General features: G+C 39.5%; 3 protein-coding genes across 5 annotated transcripts in view; 1 reads left to right on the top strand and 2 right to left on the bottom strand.

Moving 5' to 3' along the window:
- gnpda2 (glucosamine-6-phosphate deaminase 2) overlaps positions 1 to 4,157 on the top strand; it is an 11,337-nt gene extending 7,180 nt beyond the window's left edge. Inside the window, exon 7 of the mRNA XM_017473696.3 lies at positions 2,753 to 4,157. Coding sequence (XP_017329185.1) covers positions 2,753 to 2,817 — 65 coding nt within the window. The 3' untranslated portion in view covers positions 2,818 to 4,157. The remainder of the gene's footprint in view (positions 1 to 2,752) is intronic.
- Positions 3,849 to 15,321, bottom strand: guf1 (GTP binding elongation factor GUF1). 3 transcript variants are annotated; one of them, XM_017473672.3, is made up of 17 exons: positions 14,937 to 15,321; positions 14,631 to 14,742; positions 13,027 to 13,175; positions 12,741 to 12,821; positions 11,258 to 11,335; positions 11,088 to 11,171; positions 10,938 to 11,002; positions 10,355 to 10,558; positions 9,947 to 10,086; positions 8,980 to 9,103; positions 8,718 to 8,850; positions 8,154 to 8,297; positions 7,629 to 7,762; positions 7,414 to 7,515; positions 7,108 to 7,227; positions 6,981 to 7,017; positions 3,849 to 6,893 (listed from the first exon to the last, which is right to left on the bottom strand). In XM_017473672.3, the coding sequence occupies exons 1-17, from the start codon at positions 15,129 to 15,131 to the stop codon at positions 6,765 to 6,767; spliced, it is 2,031 nt and encodes a 676-aa protein (XP_017329161.1). In that variant the 5' UTR covers positions 15,132 to 15,321; the 3' UTR covers positions 3,849 to 6,764. The 3 variants fall into 3 exon arrangements, with proteins under 3 accessions (XP_017329161.1, XP_017329162.1, XP_053538104.1); XM_017473673.3 differs by having other exon boundaries at positions 14,631 to 14,739; XM_053682129.1 differs by having other exon boundaries at positions 14,609 to 14,739; positions 14,937 to 15,077.
- Positions 15,322 to 18,927: 3,606 nt separating this feature from the next.
- Positions 18,928 to 22,500, bottom strand: part of LOC108268635 (myosin heavy chain, skeletal muscle-like) — a 4,620-nt gene continuing 1,047 nt past the window's right edge. Inside the window, exons 3-8 of the mRNA XM_017473698.3 lie at positions 21,215 to 21,340; positions 20,475 to 20,645; positions 20,244 to 20,336; positions 19,980 to 20,150; positions 19,743 to 19,805; positions 18,928 to 19,524 (exon numbers count right to left, since the gene is read on the bottom strand). Coding sequence (XP_017329187.1) covers positions 19,453 to 19,524; positions 19,743 to 19,805; positions 19,980 to 20,150; positions 20,244 to 20,336; positions 20,475 to 20,645; positions 21,215 to 21,340 — 696 coding nt within the window. The 3' untranslated portion in view covers positions 18,928 to 19,452. The remainder of the gene's footprint in view (positions 19,525 to 19,742; positions 19,806 to 19,979; positions 20,151 to 20,243; positions 20,337 to 20,474; positions 20,646 to 21,214; positions 21,341 to 22,500) is intronic.

Here is a 22,500-nt window from a genome sequence, read left to right as displayed (position 1 = left end):
TCAGTGCAGTTTTATATGGAATTGAGCTGTAAGTTTTATTGAGCATCTTACAGAACCAGCCACATTTCTTCTGGAGAATTTTACTGTCACAATTGCTCTTTTTTTTGCAGCAAAACCCAGAAGCCTTCGTAGTGCTTTTTTGTCTGAAAAGTGGTCTCTTATATAATATCCTGCTTTCTTTACTTCCTGTAACATTTAATTTTGTGCTAGAAAACTAATGTTTGGGAATCTAAAATGTTCTTTTGTACTGACTCGATAATGTAGAAGTTATAAAATAAAAAAATCTATAACAAAGTTTGTACTAAAAAAATGGGATGCCTACATTTTGCACAATACTGTATATTATATACAGTGGGGGAAAAAAGTATTTGATCCCCTGCTGATTTTGTACGTTTGCCCACTGACAAAGAAATGATCAGTCTATAATTTTAATGGTAGGTTTATTTGAACAGTGAGAGACAGAATAACAACAAAAAAATCCAGAAAAATGCATGTCAAAAATTTTATAAATTAATTTGCATTTTAATGAGGGAAAAAAGTATTTGACCCCCTCTCAATCAGAAAGATTTCTGGCTCCCAGGTGTCTTTTATACAGGTAACGAGCTGAGATTAGGAGCACACTCTTAAAGGGAGTGCTCCTAATATCAGTTTGTTACCTGTATAAAAGACACCTGTCCACAGAAGCAATCAATCAATCAGATTCCAAACTCTCCACCATGGCCAAGAACAAAGAGCTCTCCAAGGATGTCAGGGACAAGACTGTAGACCTACACAAGTCTGGAATGGGCTACAAGACCATTGCCAAGCAGCTTGGTGAGAAGGGGACAACAGTTGGTGCGATTATTCACAAATGGAAGAAGCACAAAAGAACTGTCAATCTCCCTCGGCCTGGGGCTCCATGCAAGATCTCACCTCGTGGAGTTGCATTGATCATGAGAACAGTGAGGAATCAGCCCAGAACTACACGGGAGGATCTTGTCAATGATCTCAAGGCAGCTGGGACCATAGTCACCAAGAAAACAATTGGTAACACACTACGCCGTGAAGGACTGAAATCCTGCAGCGCGCGCAAGGTCCGCTGCTCAAGAAAGCACATATACATGCCCGTCTGAAGTTTGCCAGTGAACATCTGAATGATTCAGCGGATAACTGGGTGAAAGTGTTGAGGTCAGATGAGACCAAAATGGAGCTCTTTGGCATCAACTCAACTCGCCGTGTTTGGAGGAGGAGGAATGCTGCCTATGACCCCTGGAACACCATCCCCACCGTCAAACATGGAGGTGGAAACATTATGCTTTGGGGGTTTTTTTCTGCTAAGGGGACAGGACAACTTCACCGCATCAAAGGGACGATGGACGGGGCCATGTACCGTCAAATCTTGGGTGAAAACCTCCTTCCCTCAGACAGGGCATTGAAAATGGGTCGTGGATGGGTATTCCAGCATGACAATGACCCAAAACGCACGGCCAAGTCAACAAAGGAGTGGCTCAAGAAGAAGCACATTAAGGTCCTGGAGTGACCTAGGCAGTCTCCAGACCTAAATCCCATAGAAAATCTGTGGAGAGAGCTGAAGGTTCGAGTTGCCAAACGTCAGCCTCGAAACCTTAATGATTTGGAGAAGATCTGCAAAGAGGAGTGGGACAAAATCCCTCCTGAGATGTGTGCAAACCTGGTGGCCAACTACAAGAAACGTCTGACCTCTGTGATTGCCAACAAGGGTTTTTAAACCAAGTACTAAGTCATGTTTTGCAGAGGGGTCAAATACTTATTTCCCTCATTAAAATGCAAATCAATTTATAACATTTTTGACATGCGTTTTTCTGGATTTTTTTGTTGTTATTCTGTCTCTCACTGTTCAAATAAATCTACCATTAAAATTATAGACTGATCATTTCTTTGTCAGTGGGCAAACGTTCAAAATCAGCAGGGGATCAAATACTTTTTTCCCCCCACTGTATGTGCTGTGAAAAAGTATTTGCCTGATTTCTTCTTTTATTTAGTGTGTATATCTCATACTAAATTGTTTCAGGAATGAAAACAAAATCAAAGATTAAACAAAGGCAACTTGAGTAAACACAAAATACAGTTTATAAATGATAGTTATTAATTTAAATAAAAAACGTTATCCAATACCAACTGGGCCTGTGTGAAAATGTATTTGCCCCTGTAGTTACTAATTCCCCAAATGAAACTGCATTCATAATGGGGTTCAGCTGGACTGGACACAACCAGAAATGATGAGGAAGAAGGTGAAATACCTCAGCTCTGCTATGCTACACCAATTGACAGTTTTATTCAGACACATGAATACCGAGTTCTCCTCCGAGTGACCTCCTGTGTTTTCTTACTTGGTGGGTTAATGACGTTTTATTATCCACAATTTTAAAGGCAGACTTTTACATTCAAAGCCCTTATCTAGAGTGACTTGCAGCAGTGATTTGTAGTCTCGAATCTACATGTCCTCCTCATACTTTGAGCTAAAACAATATAGATAATGCAACAGAACACTTCATTATTGGTAGCTGCTTTTCTTGAGGGTTATATTTGTATGATCTTAACATCTTTTTTCTTAGGATTTTTTTTTTAGTACTTTAGGTTAGATGTTGGGATAGATGTTTTTTTTTCTTCTTCAGACTTTCTTGGAGCAGATTATTCAGCATCTGTAACTCTCCATTTGCCCGAGACTACAATATTGTCATTCCTCAGAGTTACCAGAATTTTTCTCCTCATCTCCAAGTCCTTTTTCTTACAGGGTTGATGCACGTTCACAATCAGCTGGTTGAGCCGACACACAGCATGAAGGACTATAAGGATTAAGGCCAGGGAATTAAGCGGATTTGCATCAGTTTGCCGTCGTGGAAAGTGGTTTCAGAGATGACTCAAGCCCCCAAGGCTCACAAAGGTACCTGACACACCAGTGATGTGTAGATTACAGGTTTGCATCACATTAATGTTTACTTGCAAAACAGCAAATGCAATCTCTTGTCTGCCAATTTGTAACCATCGGTAAGACAAATATTATAAAGAACAGGAGGGAATGAGTTTGAAGGCAAGTTTTGTTAGACATGTCATAATTTCATTTCATAAGACATTTCTGGCCTTTCACTGTTACTGAAGAAAGACCTCTTGTGTAAAACACCGTTTTAATTCACTCCTGTGTTTAACACTATTTGTCCATGGTGAATATAATGTGCCTTGAAGTGCTATTATTGTATTGAAATGATAAGTTCAAGACATTTCTTGTACTTAATCATTTATTTCAAAATGTGTATGGGTCATCGATAAGGAAAATATTGTTCACATGAGATCTGGTTTAAGTTACTTGAACAGACCTTTCCCTTCAAATGTCTTAAAACACACACATTTAAGTATTTCCAAGCCTAACCTACAGTGAATGTATCTGGTGCTCATGTACATTTCAGACCCGTATATTTTGGGTTCATGTTGGTGAAAATTACAGTTTAAAAAGACAATTTCACTATAAGGCCCTTTCTGTAGCCCTGACCTGGAGAAACCTTGATTCTGCTAATTAATATACTGAGGCATTTAAGTCAAATCCAACCAAAGTTATAGGCTAAATTCAAAATGACTTCCTACTCTCTATGTAGTGTGCTATTTGTGGCTTGAAATAGTGCCTTTTACACTCTTGGTATTACAATATATATTATATAGGGAGCCATTTTGGATTAAACCATAATCTACATGGATTTGTTTCAGGCATGCTATAGACCAATCCATCCCCAGAACCTTAAGTGATTGACAGCTTTATTTGGGACCAGCATCAGTGGTGTTTTTTCCAAAAATTATTTCCCAAATTTCCTTATTAGCTTGACGTTTATAACTATGGGCCACTACCGTTGACATACTCGCGCAGCTGTGTGAAAAACAGCAGCTCATAAAGCCTGATCCAGTAAATGTAAACATTTCAACATCATAAATCCAACTGAGCCTATTTTATAATGACGGTTTAGAATGTTCCCAACACATGTACACTCCTCGTTATTACTGTGTTGGCTGCTGTTTTATTGTTATAGCAAACCCATTTTACTTTCTTTATTCCTAGTGTTTAGACATGTTACTGCATGGAACGTTACTCTAGAGTTATGTTGCGCAAGATATTGACATTGATTTGATTAAACTATACCATACCTTTGAAAGCTGAGTCACTGTGTTAGTTTTTGCTTATTTGTTTGTTAAAAGATTTTCATTTACCTCATTAGTAAAATAGCTGTTACCAGACTTTCATTTCAATACCAAATCTTCTTTACATGATCCAGGTTGTATGAATGATGATAAATAAAGCTTGTTTGGTTTAAATAAGTGTTTTAGCTTTTGTCTGGCCCATGAACTATGTCTGGAAATCCCAAATGTATCAGTCATATAAAGTATAAACTTACAGTATTTTCTGTAATTCATTATTCTTTCACCGCCATTAGCCTCTCACCTCCCAAAAACATGCTGGGAGGTAGACTGGCTATGCTAAATTCCCCCAGCTGTAAGTGATTGTGTGAATGTGTGTCTGCATGATGCCCTGCAATGACCTGATGTCCCCTCCAGGGTGTATTCCAGCTTCACACCCAGTGTACATACCACTGGCTCCAGGTCTATGAACATGCTTCACTTGGAATTAAAAATGCATTATTTCCTTTAAGTGCTTTACAGAATTAAACACAGACTCTCTTCAGCATTTCTTTACACCCATAAAGCCAATAATGCATATAAATTAATTTTTAAAACAATATTGAGGTCTGTATTTACATTTTACATGACCACACACTACTCTTTCATCAGTCCATTACACAACATAAATAAATACACACAGTGATGTAAAAAAGTTTCTGATTTCTTGTGTATATCTTATACTAAATTGCTTCAAAAATTAAAACAAATTCTAAGATAAAACAAAAGCAACCTGAGTAAACACAAAATACAGTTTTAAATGAGAGTTAATTAGTGAAGCAAAAAGATATCCAATACCAACTGAGCTTCTGTGAAAATGTATTTGCCCCCATAGTTCATTCCCCAAATCTATGAAACTGTATTGATAATGGTGTTCAGCTGGACTATACACAACCAGGCCTGATTACTGCCAACCCTGTTCAATCAAATCAACACTTAAATAGAACTTTTTCACAGCATGAAGTTGGTTAAAAGGTCTTACCCAGTAACACACTATGCCAAAGTTGAAAAACATTCCAGAAATGATGAGGAAGAAGGTGATTGAAATACATCAGTCTGGGAAGGGTTACAAAGCTATTTCAAAGGGTCTGGGACTCCAAAGGACCACAGTGCGAGACATTATCATTTACCAAATGGAAAAACGGCACAGTGGTGAGCCTTCCTAGAAGTGGCCGACGTTCCAAATTGCCTCCAAGAGCACAGCAACTACTCATCCAGCAAGTCACAAAAGACCCAAGGACAACATCAAAGGACCTACAGGGCTGTCTTGCATCAATAAAGGTCGCTGTTCATGACTCCAATATCAGAAAGTCACTAGGTAAAAATGGCATCCATGGAAGCGTGACAAGGTGAAAACCACTGCAGTGGAACTGTTTGGAAGACAGGGGTCCCGTTACATCTGGTGTAAACTAATCACATAATTCCACAAAAAGAACATCATATGTATGGTCAAGCATGGTGGTGGAGGTGTGATGGTGTGGGGATGCTTTGCTACTTCAGGGCCTGGGCAACTTATAATAATTGAGGGAAACATTAATTCTGTTCTACCAGAAAATGTTTAGGAGAATGTTTGAAGGATAAGTTGAAACTCAACTGGATTATGCAGCAAGACAATGATCCAGAGCATAGTTGTAAGTTCTAGTCCTAGAAGTAAGTGAAAGACTGAGCTCCAGTTAATGGAAGCATTTGGTTGGCGTTATTGCTGCTAAAGCTGGCACAACCAGATTTTTTGTTTAAGGGGTTTTTCACATGGGTGTATAGGTGTTGGATAACTTTTTTTGCTTCAATTAAAAAAATTACTAAAAACTGTATTGTGTGTTTACTCGGGTTGCCTTTGTTTTATTTTGTACAAGAGATGCACAAAAACTCCTTGGAGGTGTCTGAAACAGAAGGTAGCTGCCTTATTCGCTATACTGCCTCATACTTCAGTGTCCTAGAAGGCAGAGCTTTCACATCCATAAAGATACCTGTAAGAGAATCCTTACATCAAAATAATAAAATATGCTAAAGGGCAGTAAACCAAAAGGCTCGTTACACTAGACTGAATAAAGTATTAGTGGAGACAAATACACTTAAAATACTATACCAGCTATTTCATTAAAAATACATTTTTGAGTGAAAATAATTATAGATGTCTTATAGGGGGATATTTTTGAATCTATCAGCAGTATAAGCAGTCACTTAGGGCTCCTGAGCTGCCCGGGAATCGATACAAATTTCAGTATTTCATTTGAATAAAAATGTATATATTGCACAGCTGATGAAGGACGTTTGTCTGAAACTTCTCGTCTCCCAGGAATTTTTTTTGTACCTAATCCAATAAGGGAGGGTGGGGCCATGGCTGTGACCATGAGTCTGGTTTTCGCAGGCGGCCCTGTGTGGTCTGCAACTTCAGTAGTCTTTTTTATTATTATTATTTTTTTTTTACACATGCTATTGGAACACTGGATTATGGGATCCTTAGGACATAACATAGGATGCTGCCTTGAAAAATCAGCCATAGGCACCTCAGATTTGATTAGGATTTTCTGATTCAGCTTTCTTCCTCAGTATGTAGCATTTTTGACATTTTCTTCTTGGAGTTTCTACTTCCTTTTCAGTACGTTAATGAAGGCCTCTTTGGGGACCTCAATATTTCCAATGCGCCTCATTTTCTTCTTGCCTTCCGCTTGTTTTTTCAACAGCTTCATTTTTCGTGTGATATCACCACCATACTGTTAGGAACAGTAGAATTTATATTAGTGTCAGGGCCAAAAGAGTATACCAATAAATAGTTAACTTAGGAAAGAGGTGTCACTTACACATTTCGCTAGGACGTTCTTTCTGTATGCTTTAATTCTGCGAGAATAAGTATGAATGCAAATGTTACAAAACACTTAACTACTTATATACATGCCATTTCTCAAAATAAGCAGCACTATGACTCACGTTTCCCTGGCGATGACTTTGCTTCCGATGGCTGCCTGTACAGCAATCTCAAACATCTGCCTGGGGATGGATTCCTGCAGCCTCATGCACATGGCTTTCCCTGTATTATAGGCCCGGTCTCTAAAAGCAGCAACATAGCAAAGGCTGTAATTAAAACAAACTCTTCGCTTCCATCATGTGGCTGGTAACTCTGGGAATAGTTTGCAATTTAAATGAGACTGCTCACGAATTTAGTCTGCACAATTATGTAGTGTTCACTGACTCTGCTAGCCATGCAAATGCACCCTGTGTGACTGTAACGCTTACTTGTGAACAATAGTGGTGAGTTCTTCCACTGGTTTCCCGTTGAGCAGGAAATCAATCTTAATCAGTTCGGCTGGTTCGTAGCCAGCATCCTCGTAGTCAAAGCTGGAGAGGAGAAATTGCACTGTGGTGTGAAAATGCTGAATCGGACTAAAACGACAGCTCAATTCTCAACTCTTCCAGCTTGTATGGGTAACTCTATTCATCAGTAACATTACCTAGCGTATCCTGATGACATGGACTTAAGCTCGTCGTAAAAATCGACCACGATTTCGTTTAGAGGGAACAGGTACTGCATCATCACTCGGTGGTCATCGATGTAAACCATGTTCTTCTGAATAGCTCTGCGGCTCTGAAAATAAGCAGTAACAGCATATACGTTTCATACCACTTGGTATCAATTCTAGTCAGAATTGTGTGTTGAATAGACACATTAATGTAATTTTGTTGTACGTTTGTAAGTCGCTTTTGGATAAAAGCATCTGCTAAATGAATAAATGTAAATGTATATCATAACCGTATTTTATGTTTAGTGGAAAAATAGGTTTATTATCAATAAATCCACGAGTGTTGAACACTCATGTTATACACACGAGGTTTTAGCATCAAGAAATCATATTATTTATTAGAAGTAGGACAATAATAAAGTGAAAGCTTGCAAGAATCGAAATGAATTTTTATCAGATTATCGCTACATTCAGAACAGATCTGTGTGATTCATGATAATTGTATGCCAGTCATACCTGACAGAGGCTCATGATCTTCCCAGTGAAGTCGTCAGGGCTGATGATAGTTCCCATTACCATGGGCTCCTGGTATTCCACGACACAAGACCTCTCAGGGAACTGGGTTGGGTTTACAATGGTCACCACTTCTTGCCCATACTCCTACTCGACACAGTAAGACAGTACATCTATTCTCCATACTCTACAGTAACTCAGATCATTACTCATAGATATATTACGAGTTATTAATTTTCTCTGTAAGGACTTACACTATACTATATGGTCTAAAGGTATGTATAATGATAATGAGTTTTTATTGATCACATATACATAGCACAGTGAAATTTTTTTCTTTGCATGTGAAGCTGGGGTCAGGGCGCAGGGTCAGCCATGATACAGCGCCCCTGGAGCAGAGAGGGTTAAGGGCCTTGCTCAAGGGCCCAACAGTGGCAGCTTGGCAGAGCTGGGGCTTGAACACTGCCAACACAGACTGGCTGTGATGGTTACATATATAGCATATGTAATGTATAAAATACTAAAGAATTAAAGTACCACACCCAATCATCAAGTGTACCATTATACCTTTATGAGTTTGGGTGAGGCCAGTACAGCTTTGTATGGCACTGTTGGAGCTGTGACTATAACAGAGGCATTATACTCCTGCTCCAAACGCTGGTTAAAGACCTCCATATGCAAGAGACCCAGAAATCCCAGCCTGAGAGAACAAAAAAGATCCAGGGGTGAGTTCTCATGATATAATTGCTGCATTTCCACCATAATAGTTCTGTTGTGACATAACAGTATGGGAGAGAGGTAGGTAAATGTGAACATATTAAATCCAGACCTCCAGCCAGCCCCCAAAGCCAGACTGCTGTCTCTCTGCACCATCACGCTAGAGTCATTCAGAGTGAGCTTCTCCACCGCGCTGCGTAGAGAAGGATACTCCGACTGATCTGTAGGGTATATACCTACCACACATACACACACACATTGAATTCAATTTAAGCAATATGGGTCTAAGCAACAGTTAGACACTATTACATAAAATGGACTTTAGATGGCCCTGCTTACTCTGAGAACAAGACGCAAACACAGATCCACAGATATTCACTGCCATTCATTTGGAATATTCATTTCCTTATAGCTTTATTACATTAAAAGGTTACATACACCTTACTCTGGATGTGGTCCACACACAAATTCACTAAAATTAATTACATAATTTTTTTTTCTTCCGGGGATTGTTGTGGCTAAAAATGCTTGATTTTGCTGCTGCTCTTTATTTCTTCAAAAATTTGTGATGCAACTTGCTGAGCTTTTGTGCTTTTTTTTGGGGAAAACTACTTGAATTGGCAAAATTGCATAAAATTGTTTTGCACGGTCGTTTGCAGTGATGTTCTGTTGGTAAATGAGACCTTTCAGCTGTATTCATGTTCGACGTACGTAAATGGAAGAGGGCTTTGACTGAATGCGTGTTGTGATGACATCACATCACATGTATTGACCGTAATCTGCGGAAAATCTGCAGTAAATTAGAAAAACTGCAAGCTCCTCAGAATATCGCAGAATTTACTTGATATCGCATTAATTTCGTCGCTTGCAAAATCGATACATCCGGGAGGGACGTCTCTGTGGTAACAATAAGAGGACTATCATTGTCAGTGCAGGTCTAACAATGTCCTTCAAGCAATTAGCAATTTCAGATTTCAATAAATGCAGTGTAACACACCGTTTCAGGAAAATACAGTGTTACTGAACAGAATTATAGAAATATACGCCATTGCAAATGCTTTTAAATGAAAGCTGTATACCTGCAAAGACCATGCACTTAGCAGGTTTAAAGCCAGGCAGTGCCTCCACCGGCTGATTTTGGATATAGAATGTGTCTCCAATCTGAGCGTCCTTCACTTCCTTCATGCCAGCTATAACATAACCCACCTGCCCTGCAAAGCTGAGATCAAAAGTGAGAGTTAGGGCACAAAATATATGTAGCAACTACTGTTTGTGCAAATAATAACATCTAAATCGCATAGTGGAACTTTGTAACTTTGATTTACTCTGTAGATTCTGTCCCCAAGTAGTGGGGACAGTTCAGGTTTTTGTAATTAGTGTGAATCAGAGGAAATTTTGGTAATGACAACATTTCACAGTTGGATTATTGTCCTTTTAGCAAGCTAGTATCCAATATCAGTGTTTACGTGCTCGTAAAAGTTTCTTACAGTCTCTCTGTGGGTTGTTCATCTGGCCTCAGAATCCCCAGTTCATTGACCTCGTACGTCTTTCCCAGGTGGGCCGAGACAATTTTGTTCCCCTTACAGACCTGTCCACTAAACAAGGCGATATTGGCTACTACTCCTCTGTAGTGGTCAAAAGTCGAGTCAAAGACCAGGGCTTTAAATGGTTCCTCTAGCTTAGCTGTGGGTCTGGAAAGAGTCAAGAAAAACTTTCAAGATTAAGAAAACTTATATACTTCTATATATGCACATTTATGTGTAGGCATTTCATAATGAGTAAGCGTTCAAATCATAGCAATGGAGCAATAATCCTTAGCAAATCTACCGCACAGAAATATCAGCAATAACCTTAGATATGGCATCGTTAAAACGGACAAACTGAAAGCTGATAGTCTCCAAGCCACGTGTTGGCAAATAAGATTTCAGAACAAACTATGATTAGAATCACACTAAACATTTACTTTTATTTAAAAGCAAAAATTAAAACAATTTCAAATATGCGACACTCCAAATAAAGAGGTGTAAATTTAGAACGGAAAAGATTCAAAAGAATTTGAGGAAAACTCACGGAGGTATTCTCTTCACTACCTCCTGAAGAACTTGGTCCACGTTTGTGCCTAATTTTGCAGAAATCTAAAGACAAAGATTTCAAAAAGCACGAGTTAAACATTGTTGCACGTGTAGCACAATTATTTCTCAACTCACGACGCATGCTCACCCGGATACACTCCTCACTTGGAATATCAAACATCTTTTCGATTTGCTTTTCCACTCTGTCAGGATCTGCATTTTTCAAATCAATCTGATTACGAAAGAAAAGAATTCGATCACACAAACGTAAACTTACAATATCAACAAGCATGATATTTGGCAAAAGTATGCACTTACTTTATTTATAACTGGTATTATGTTTAACTGAGCTTCAAACGCCAAGTAGAAGTTTGCCACTGTTTGTGCCTGTATTCCCTTTAATAGTGACGAACAGAAATAAACACAACATTGTAAAGTGCATGCAATACAGCTTAAGCTATTACAAACAAATCACTTTTATGCTATCACCATATTAATTATTTGAAAAATGTTGTGTTAGAGTGCTGTTTGGGTAAATTGCCTCATTGTACTGAGCAGAGATATTCAACAACAACAACAAAAAAAACACCATAACAAAATTCCTTCCTTACAAAGGTTTGAATACGCAACTTACATGACTGAATGCTGGAAAGTTGGCTGTTAAATGCTTAATTCATTATCCGTAAACAAGACACATCAATTCAAAGTGGGTCAACTTTATCACTTTTGACTACCATCATAGAAATTTTTGCGGAAAAATATGCAGACACATGACTATCAAATGCATATGTGGGCCTTCCCACAAACTGCGGCCGCAAAATTTTGTATGCTGTAGCTTTAAAAATTTCCTTTGCTGGGATTTGGACCGAACCCAAACCTATTTCATCATGACAACGCTCCTGTGCACAAAGTGAGGTCCATGAAGACATGGTTTGTCAACGTTGGAGTGGAAGAACTTGTGTGGCCAGCACAGAGCCCTGACCTCAACCCCACTGAACACCTTTAGGATGAACTGGAATGCAGACTATGCACAAATATTGTAAAACGCTTGCTAGAGCCATATCTCCCTGTGGTTCTCGCCTGGTTTCCCACTGAAGATAAGCAGGGTTGAGCCTGGCCAGTACTTGTATGGGAAGCCTCCTGGAGAAAGGGTGTTGGAACTGATATTAGTGTGGCCAGCAGGGGGTGCTCACTCTGTGGGGGGGCTTAATATACTGTAAAAACACCTTCCTTCAGATTAGACCTTAAACCAAGGTCCTCGTCAGTCAATACAAATCCCAGGACACTTATCATAAAAGACTAGATGTATGTGCTGGTGAAATTCTCCCATTTGCCCTTCTCTATCATGGCCCCCTCATAATGCCCAATTGGCTACATCACTGGTGTGTATGTATGGCTTATAAATGGCTGCCATCACATCATACAAGTGGTGGTTGAGGAGACCCGACCCCCCCACTATGTAACATGCTTTGAGTGTCTAGAAAAGTGCTATATAAATGTAACTAACCTAACTTTAGTTAATCTGATCAGCTAAATTATTTACGTGATTGCATAGGGCACAAAAAAAGGATCTTCTACACAAACCAAACTGATGTGTGTTAAAACAGTATTTCTTTCTCTGCTAAAGTACTTTTTCCCTGCATCATGACTGCAGTCTGCCAGCTCACAAACCCTGGTATAGAGAACGTAGAGGTGCACACATTTAAATCTCTTAAAGGATTATTCCAGCTAAAGCACTAATATGACTAAAGTGTTCATGCAAGAACGAAAGCTGCACTTAAGACTCCTTGATACACGGTACCTCATTTGCATCTACTATGAGCAAAACTCCTTGGCAGGCTGATATGGAGCGCGACACCTCATAGCTGAAGTCAACATGACCCTGAGAACAGATGGCGGGGAAAAAAACAGACATAAATGAAATCTAGACCTTTAATTAAATCCTTTTTAAAACTGAAAACTTTTATACTGTATGTGATAAATATGCAGCAGAGGTTCAAGAAATTAATTGGAGGACAACCTAAAAGTCTTTCATTCACTATATAACTAATAAAATTAGGATTGTGATTTTTTTTTGTAATGCTGACCGGTGTGTCGATGAGATTGAGCAGATAAGTCTGTCCCTCATGCTTATAGAACAGAGAGGCAGTCTGAGCCTTTACTGTGATTCCCCTCTCTCTCTCCACCTGCAGTTTGTCCAGCACCTGTTTATTCCGCTCGGTTTTTGCAATGGCACCTGCACAAAATATATGAAAGATTTCAAGGCAAAGTGTTCAGTAGAATATCCATTTAGTAGTATACACAGAGCCACTGAGGTCACTTGGTGGTTATTTAATAAGGTGCTCGAGATCTATTTTTTAGATTGTGGGCATAAAATACTGACTATGTGGCTACTATTGGATTTTAAAATGAGTGAAACACCACTGTGACCACGAGAACATAAGCATGGAGATGACCGATTTCATCACACTTTAATCTCGGAATGATGCATATCAGGATACTAGAACTACTGAGATTGCCACATGGACATACACTGATCAGCCATAACATTAAAACCACCTGCCTAATATTGTGTAGGTCCTCCTTGTGCAGATCCTTTAAGTCCTGTAAGTTGAGAGGTGGCACCTCCATGGATCTGACTTGATTGTCCAGCACATCCCACAGATGCTCGAACGGCTTGAGATCTGGAGCATTTGAAGGCCAAGTCAACACCTTGAACTCCTTGTCATGTTCCTCAAACCATTCCTGATCAATTTTGTGGCAGGGTGCATTATCTTGCTGAAAAAGAGAATACAGTTGCCATGAAGGGGTGTACTTGGTTTTCAACAATGTTTAGGTAGGTGGTGCGTCTTAAAGTAACATCCACATGAATGCCAGGACCCAAGTTTTCCAAGAAGAGCATTGCCCAGAATATCACACTGCCTCCGCAACCTTGCCTTCTTCCCATAGTGCATCCCGGTGCCATCTCTTCCCCAGCTAAGTGGAACTGGCCGTCCACATGATGTAAAAGAAAACGTGACTTATCAATCCAGGCCACCTTCTTCCACTGCTCCATGGTCCAGTTTGATGCTCATGTGTCCATTGTAGGCACTTTTGGTGGTGGACAGGGGCCAGCATGGGCACTCTGCCTGGTCTGCGGTACACAACTCGATACACAGCCAGTTGTGATCTGTGATGCACTGTGTGTTCTGACACCTTTCTATTATAGCCAATATTAACTTTTCCAGCAATAGTGCTACAGTAGCTCTTCTGTGGGATCGGACCAGGCATGCCTTCATGCCCCACATGCTGAGCCTTGGGCACCCATGACCATGTCCCCGGTACAAAAGATGTCCTTACTTGGACCATGTTTAGTATGTAGTAACCACTGCATACTGGGAACACCCCACAAGACCTGCTGACTTAGAGATGCTCGGACCCGGTCGTCTAACCATCACAGTTTGGTCGCTCAAATACTTACACTTGCCCACAGCCATAATATAATAATTTATGGCCACAAGATACATCATTTGTGGCCTTCATATATTAACTTGTGGCCTCACCATTTTAATTTACGATAGCACATTATAAAAAGATAACCACCATGTCACTTCAGCAGCTCCGTGTGTACTCCTTTGGAGACGAATATGCACATTTAGTCATTAAGCTTGGTGTTTGTAAGGTGCCTACAGCCGAGGGCGACACAATCCACCTGTCATCTCCAACAGTCTGTCAGCGAGGGTGCTTTTCCCGTGGTCAATATGAGCGATGATGCTGAAGTTTCTTATCTTCTCCACAGGGAACTGGGACATATCGATATTCTGCTGAGAGAGGAAAAAACAAAGACTGCTGTGAAAACTTGGTCACAAGGACATACTAATTAGGTGAACACTTATTTTTAAAAATAACAAAAAAGGTAGATTACAGAATCACTGATTAAGTCTAACTCATCCTCACTGTAACAAACCATATTATCCGAACCCCAGACACATCCATTTGTGCTGCAGCCTGTATTTACCTTCTGTGCTGAGGAGCTGAACTCCCTCATACAGTGTGTACTTGACACATAACCCGTCTTTATCCATCTGTGTCTGATTAAAGTGCACGCCTCCGTATAACCCTGACTTCTTCTCTGTATTCTGCATATTTTAACATTACGAAGGAGTCCAGCAAATAATAAAACTTTACTAAGAGGTCTCAGTAAAACTTGCATGATAGCCAGCGGCTCAGGGTTGAATAAACCAGCTGTTAATAAAACAACATTAAATAAAGTAGAGCTGTGCAACTGTCTCTATTTCACCCTTAACTCTCGAGCAGATTTGTTCATAGACGTTTCCGATAAAAACATTCATGTTTACAGGACGTCGCCATGTTGAGGTTAGAGGTTACGTGTGCTTCTTCTTTGGAGTAAGTGACTAGCCTCAGACTAACCCGTCACCGCCATCTGCGGTATGGGGTGTGTAATGAACATGTAGTGATGAATCGTTCACAAGCGAATCGGTTCATTTTCAGTTTGGCGTTTAGAGCCGACTCGCTGTTTCAATTCAACTCATTCCAAATGAACTGCACTGTACTACTGAAATGTGCTGTCATGACGAATAGTGCATCTGTATCGCCAATTCGCCAAAGAATGTACATATTACAAGGAAAAAAGGGAATACCAAAAAGCAAAAGGAACCAAAATATTTAATTATATACAATATAAAGAACAACAACAACAACAACAGTACTACTACTACTACTGGTACAACTACTAATAATAATAATGATAATAATACTAAGTTTGATATCAATAACTAAAAGCATTGCCAAGATATGCCGTCATGTTTGTTTGTTTGGAGACATAGCATAATAGAACATATCAGTTTATGGATGAAATGTCACATACATAGAGTATCATCAATCTGAGAAACTAGGCTTTTTAAACTGGTCTGACAAAGCTGTAATCCAAATTTCCTGATGATTGGACAAAATTTGTATGCGAAGAAGCAAAAAAAAACAAAAAAACAAGTTTTTTGTTAAATTTCAAAATGGCCAACTTCCTGCTTACAAATATGATAGATCCATAACACACTGTACGTTGAAGAGAATCAATATAAACAAGATTCAATGTTGATTTGATGTTGAGCAAAAAAATTAGCAATATGGCAGAAATTAACATTGTGGACATTCGTTAAACTCAACATGACCCAAAGAATCAGGGGAAAGTATAATCGTGTTCCTATGATATACAGTTGTGGAGTTATTATTGTAAATCTATGTCCATCTTTGCCCTATAGGTGGAGATAGAAGGCTTAAGTGGTGCACACCTGTGAAGGTAACTGAGAACGTCCTCTATCATTGTGCCAAATTTCATAAAAAGCATACATAATACATACATACATACATACTGCTACTACTACTACTACTACTACTACTACTACTAATAATAATAATAATAATAATAATGAGAAGAAGAAGAAACAAACAATAACTATAGGGTGCTGGTGTCATTATGTCATTACATTTACTAAGTGTTTTATAACTTTTCATAAATGCAATTTAATTTTTTTATTAATATTACAAATGATATATAAACTAAGCTGAACAGTCATCTGTTATAATATTCATCATTCAGCTTCACTAACTGCTTATTCTAGTCAAGGTTGCAGAGAATCTGGAGACTATCTCAGGAACACTGGGTGTGAGGGTGCCATTCCATTGCAGTGCACCATGCACACACACATTCACACATTCATTCCCCTAAGGGCAATTTTCAATAGCCAATCTGTGTCTCAATAAATCTGTGCTCACTCAATAAATAAATCTCAAATGTTTACTGATCATTAAATTGAAGTACAATGAAGTTGGGAACTAACCTGCCAGTTGGCAAAGATGATTTGCCATGGTTTCCCCCCCCCCAGCAGGTAGGTGGCCAGAATGCACTGGATTTTCCAGCAGAGTGTGAAGGTCTTCAGTCATCCAGGTGAATGTGAATTTCTTTTGAACGTCGACACAAGTAGATTTGTATTTTTTTCACATATGAGACAACCTGCTATTTATGCTTCTCCTCTTTCAAGTGCATGCATAATATCATACAACAGCGTGAACAATGTTATAAAATTCATGTTTGTGTATTTCTCTGTTACTAACTGATTCACTCACAGCGGATGTTGGTTCCAATGATGCAAATGATTGAACACAAGCACCAGATTGCAAACATGAAATCATACCATTCCTTCACTATTTTAAACACATCTTTATTTATCAGTACACTAAGCTTGCTACAGAATGTAGAACAATGCATCAAGTATAATCTTTGGCATTCATGAGGAACCCAGCCAACTGGAACAGCTGGTATATTAGCTTTCATATTTGATTGTGCTTTTGAATACTTGCATTAGACTCATCTATGTAATTCTAAGCCTACCCAACATGCCCTAGAAATGTTTCAAATTCTACCTTATTTACAGAGTAATTGGTGGTTTTAAGCAATTATTGCCATTCTTCATCCACTGGGTGTCACCCTTGATACAGATGATGCAGCAGGGGAAAAGAGTAGAAAACATCATTACCATGGAAACATGGCAACCCACTCATAGGCCAACTAAGTAGGTCCCTGTGAAAATTGCATAGATAAGAAATCTAATAAAATGTATCTCCCCAAGCTTTTATGCCTAATGGCTGTTAGCAGATATGTATATATATATTTAAACCAATGTATGTCTATTCATTTTCTATGTAGATTGTAAGTGGGCTTCAACCACATGTAGCATGCATAAGGGTCTTTAGAGGACATAATGTATTTATTATGGAGTGATGTAGTGTGTGTGTGTGTGTGTGTGTGTGTGTGTGTGTGTGTGTGTGTGTGTGTGTGTGTGTGTGTGTGTGTGTGTGTGTGATTGCACTACTGTTGTTTACCTGGAAGCATGAAAATGGTTTAGCAAACTAGTACTGTTGCCTAAATTCAGCCCTCACATGGGCTCTGTATCATTAGATGTGTTTTATCCAGCAATAATAAGTCTCTTGAATCATCACTGAGATTTCCCATTTTAAAACTACATGTAAGTTTTTAAGCTATTCAAGTTAATATTCGTCTCTTGCTAGGGCTGGTTCTGTTTCATCATTTTTGGGATTATACTGGCATAAAGTTGGCCCGACGCTGGACTTCCAATATTTGCAGATATGTGGAAATTAAGGGACCATCTCTAAAGTTACATATGACATTGTTATACATGCTTCTAACTTCAATACCATTTGAAGGGAATGACGTACAGTTACACAACCAAGTATAAAGTGTTCATCTAGGTGTCAGGTATGACACACACCTTTTAGATTTGTGATATTTAATAAAAATAAATGATGAAATTATGTGTAAATATCGGCATGTATGTGACTAACCAATGGGTTCATACACAAAATATACCATAATTTAAAGCTCAATAGCATTTGAAGGAAATGACGTACACTCATAAATCCAACTGTAAAGTGTTCGACTAGGTGTCAGCTATATTGCACACCTTTTATTTAATTTTAAAAAAAATTATATTTAACTCTACAATGCATGAACCAAAAAACCTACATGAATGCATAAAGGAGGGTCAAAATGACCCATATTGGAATTAATCATTTTCTTCACACAAAAAAAATGTCCTATTAATGAAACAATTAAAAGTACTGACAATTATCCATCCATCCATCCATCCATCTTCTACACCACCTATCCTTTTCAGGGTCATGGGGAAACCTGGAGCCTATCCCAGGGAGCATCGGGCACAAGGCAGGGTACACACTGGACAGGGTGCCAATCCATTACAGGACAGGGCACAATCACATACACACACTACGGACACGCCAATCAGCCTACTGTGCATGTCTTTGGACTGGGGGAGGAAACCGGAGTACCCAGAGGAAACCCCCACAGGGAGAACATGCAAACTCCACACACACAGAGCCACGGGAATCGAACCCCCGACCCTGAAGGTGTGAGGCGAACGTGCTAACCACCAAGCCACCGTGCGCCCTCACTGACAATTATCCATGTGGCATACCTTTCCATGTCAGAGAAGCAGTTCAACAGGGCTCAAAAAGTTGACTGGAAATGGTGTAAATACTGTTGAATTTCTTTGGCTCCCATCCACAATCTGTCAAAACATGTACATACATAAAATAAACTGTACACAGTTCTCTATGCATAGTTTTCAAAAAATTGCGCTCAGTTACCAAAAATGTCAGTTTGTGTAGGTTTTTTGGTTCATGCATTATAGGGTTAAATATCAGAAATCTAAAAGTCTGTGTTATAGCTGACATGTAGTCGAACACTTTACAGTTGGTTTTGTGACTGTACATCATTCCCTTCAAATGTTATTGAGCTTTAAATTATGGTATATTTTGTGTATGAGCCCATTCAGTAGTGAAATTCATGGCAATATTTACACATGATTTCATTATTTATTTTTTATTAAATATCAAAAATCTGAAAACAAAATGTGAAAAAAGTGTTGATGCGTCCAATACTTATTTCCCCCGCTGTATCAGGGTCTTTATTTGATTAGTCAGGACGTAGATCTCTGCCTTTGCCTCTGAAACAGCCTTCTGGTGTTGCTCCTTAGTTTCTGGCAGGGAGTCTGAAAGTACAACAATTAAGGCTTGTATATTTCTGTAAAAGGACAAAATGTCCCCCCAAAATTAGTAAGCACACACACACACACACACACACACACACACACACACACACACACACACACACACACACACACACACACACACACACACACACACACACACACACACACACACACAGAGTTCACAATAGCAGTCATGGTTTCATGAAAAGGAAGTTTACCTTCAGTAATTCCTCTTTTTCCATCAGAGTCTGCTTCATGTCATTGTTCTTCATCTCAAGCTCCTAAAATACAGGGGGAAAAATGACAAAATGTCCCTAAAATGTAAGTAAACTAGCACACACACACACACACACACACACACACACACACACACACACACACACACACACACACACCTTTATTACTATTAGTTATTACTATAGGAGCTGCTTAATGCAAGGACTTTTCTCACTTACGTTTGTTAGTGCTTCACACTCCCTGCGACTCTCAGTGAGCATGTTCTCTATGTTCTGCACTTTTTCTTGCAGTTTCTCCACCTGGTTGGTCAGGTTCGCCTTCTCCACCTCCAGCTGAGCAATGGACTCCTCAGCCTTCTGGTATTTCTCCTCAGCTTCAGCCAATGAGACCTAAAGAAGTATGACGATTAGGGCTTATTGGCTTTATTTACTTCTTACAAAGCTTACAGTAGCAGTCATGCTTTCATGAAAAGGAAAGTTTACCTGTAGTAACTCCTCCTTTTGCGTCAGAGTCTCCTTCATCTCATCGTTCTCTTTCTGGAGGATACTGTGAGCCTCCTGTTCTCGCTCATACTCCTAATACACACACATGGGGCAAAAGACGATTATATTGTGGGGCAAAAGACGATTAAATAGTGCTTAATGCTAAAACATAAATAAAATCCTCATGTTATTACTATAGGAGCCGCTTAATGCAAGATTTTTCTTGCTTACATCTGTTAGCTCATCACACTCCCTGTGAGTCTCAGTGAGCATGTTCCCCATGTTCTGCAATGTTCCTTGGAGTTTCTCCACCTGGTTGGTCAGGATCGCCTTCTCCGCCTCCAGCTGAGCAATGGTCTTCTCAGCCTTCTGGTGTTTCTCCTCAAGTTTTGCTATGGAACTCTAAAAGTACAACAGAGGTTTATTTACTTCTACACACATTCAGAAACCTTTACGGTTTGGAGGCAAAAAATTATTTCCCCAAAATGTGACTGTACAAGATTAAACACACACACACACACACACACACACACACACACACACACACACACACACACACACACACACACACACACACACACACACACACACATACATGCTCACATGCCTAAAACACAGCCATAGGGCAAAAGAGGCTAAAAATCAAGTACTTATAAGTTCACGTAAGCAAGTTGGTCCAACATCATTCTTATTATACCATGATGATAACAGTAATAATAAATCAGATCATATATAATAAACCTCACAATATAATACATTACATAACTATTATCCCTAAGAAGTTAATTTCTGATCTCGTGATAGACATGAGATTTTAGCCTCTCATCTACTCTAATCTCGCCAGCATCACTGCTCAAACTCACTGCATCAGACTCCAGTGTGCAGATATTTCCTATTCTCAATCATTCCCTTCATATGGTGCTCACATTATTTTGAAAAATACTTTTTAATCAGAGGTTTATCTCACGTACCTTGCTTTCCAAGTCATCTCTGCATGCCTCACAGAGTAGTTCCTCCAGCTCCCTCATGCTCTCCTCCAGCTGAGTACTGCACACCACAAGCTTCTGCATCTTCTCGTCAGCCGGAGTCACAGAATCCTGAAATGCATCGGGCAAATATTGTTGCCTTTAGGTGTTTGTAGCACTCCTGAGCACTAGCATTCAGTCCAAACATCATGTTTAGTTGCAGCTTTCTAATCTACAGTGAGGGGAAAAAAGTATTTGATCCCCTGCTGATTTTGTACGTTTGCCCACTGACAAAGAAATGATCAGTCTATAATTTTAATGGTAGATTTATTTTAACAGTGAGAGACAGAATAACAACAAGAAAATCCAGAAAAACGCATGTCAAATATGTTATAAATTGATTTGCATTTTAATGAGGGAAATAAGTATTTGACCCCTTCTCAATCAGAAAGATTTCTGGCTCCCAGGTGTCTTTTATACAGGTAACGAGCTGAGATTAGGAGCACACTCTTAAAGGGAGTGCTCCTAATCTCAGCTTGTTACCTGTATAAAAGACACCTGTCCACAGAAGCAATCAATCAATCAGATTCCAAACTCTCCACCATGGTCAAGACCAAAGAGCTGTCCAAGGATGTCAGGGACAAGATAGACCTACACAAGTCTGGAATGGGCTACAAGACCATTGCCAAGCAGCTTGGTGAGAAGGTGACAACAGTTGGTGCGATTATTATTATTATAGGAGGAATGCTGCCTATGACCCCAAGAACACCATCCCCACCGTCAAACATGGAGGTGGAAACATTATGCTTTGGGTGTGTTTTTCTGCTAAGGGGACAGGACAACTTCACCGCATCAAAGGGATGATGGATGGGGCCATGTACCGTCAAATCTTGGGTGAAAACCTCCTTCCCTCAGCCAGGGCATTGAAAATGGGTCGTGGATGGATATTCCAGCATGACAATGACCCAAAACACACGGCCAAGACAACAAAGGAGTGGCTCAAGAAGACGCACATTAAGGTCCTGGAGTGGCCTAGCCAGTCTCCAGACCTTAATCCCATAGAAAATCTGTGGAGGGAGCTGAAGGTTCGAGCTGCCAAACGTCAGCCTTGAAACCTTAATGACTTGGAGAAGATCTGCAAAGAGGAGTGGGACAAAATCCCTCCTGAGACGTATGCAAACCTGGTGGCCAACTACAAGAAAGGTCTGACCTCTGTGATTGCCAACAAGGGTTTTGCCACCAAGTACTAAGTCATGTTTTGCAGAGGGGTCAAATACATATTTCCCTCATTA

Source organism: Ictalurus punctatus, chromosome 8 (assembly GCF_001660625.3).
Source record: "Ictalurus punctatus breed USDA103 chromosome 8, Coco_2.0, whole genome shotgun sequence".
Taxonomy (NCBI): Eukaryota; Metazoa; Chordata; class Actinopteri; order Siluriformes; family Ictaluridae; genus Ictalurus; species Ictalurus punctatus.
This window is presented reverse-complemented; position numbering and strand designations above follow the sequence as displayed.

What these genes read in the sequence shown, in the direction of transcription:
- guf1 (XM_017473672.3), bottom strand. Translation starts at nt 15,131, where the DNA reads ATGCAAGTTTTACTGAGACCTCTTAGTAAAGTTTTATTATTTGCTGGA. An exon ending in GCTTTGGGGGCTGGCTGGAG is followed by an intron (nt 8,851 to 8,979) that starts GTCTGGATTTAA and finishes TTGTTCTCTCAG; the next exon opens with GCTGGGATTTCTGGGTCTCT. An exon ending in CCTCACCCAAACTCATAAAG is followed by an intron (nt 8,298 to 8,717) that starts GTATAATGGTAC and finishes TGTGTCGAGTAG; the next exon opens with GAGTATGGGCAAGAAGTGGT.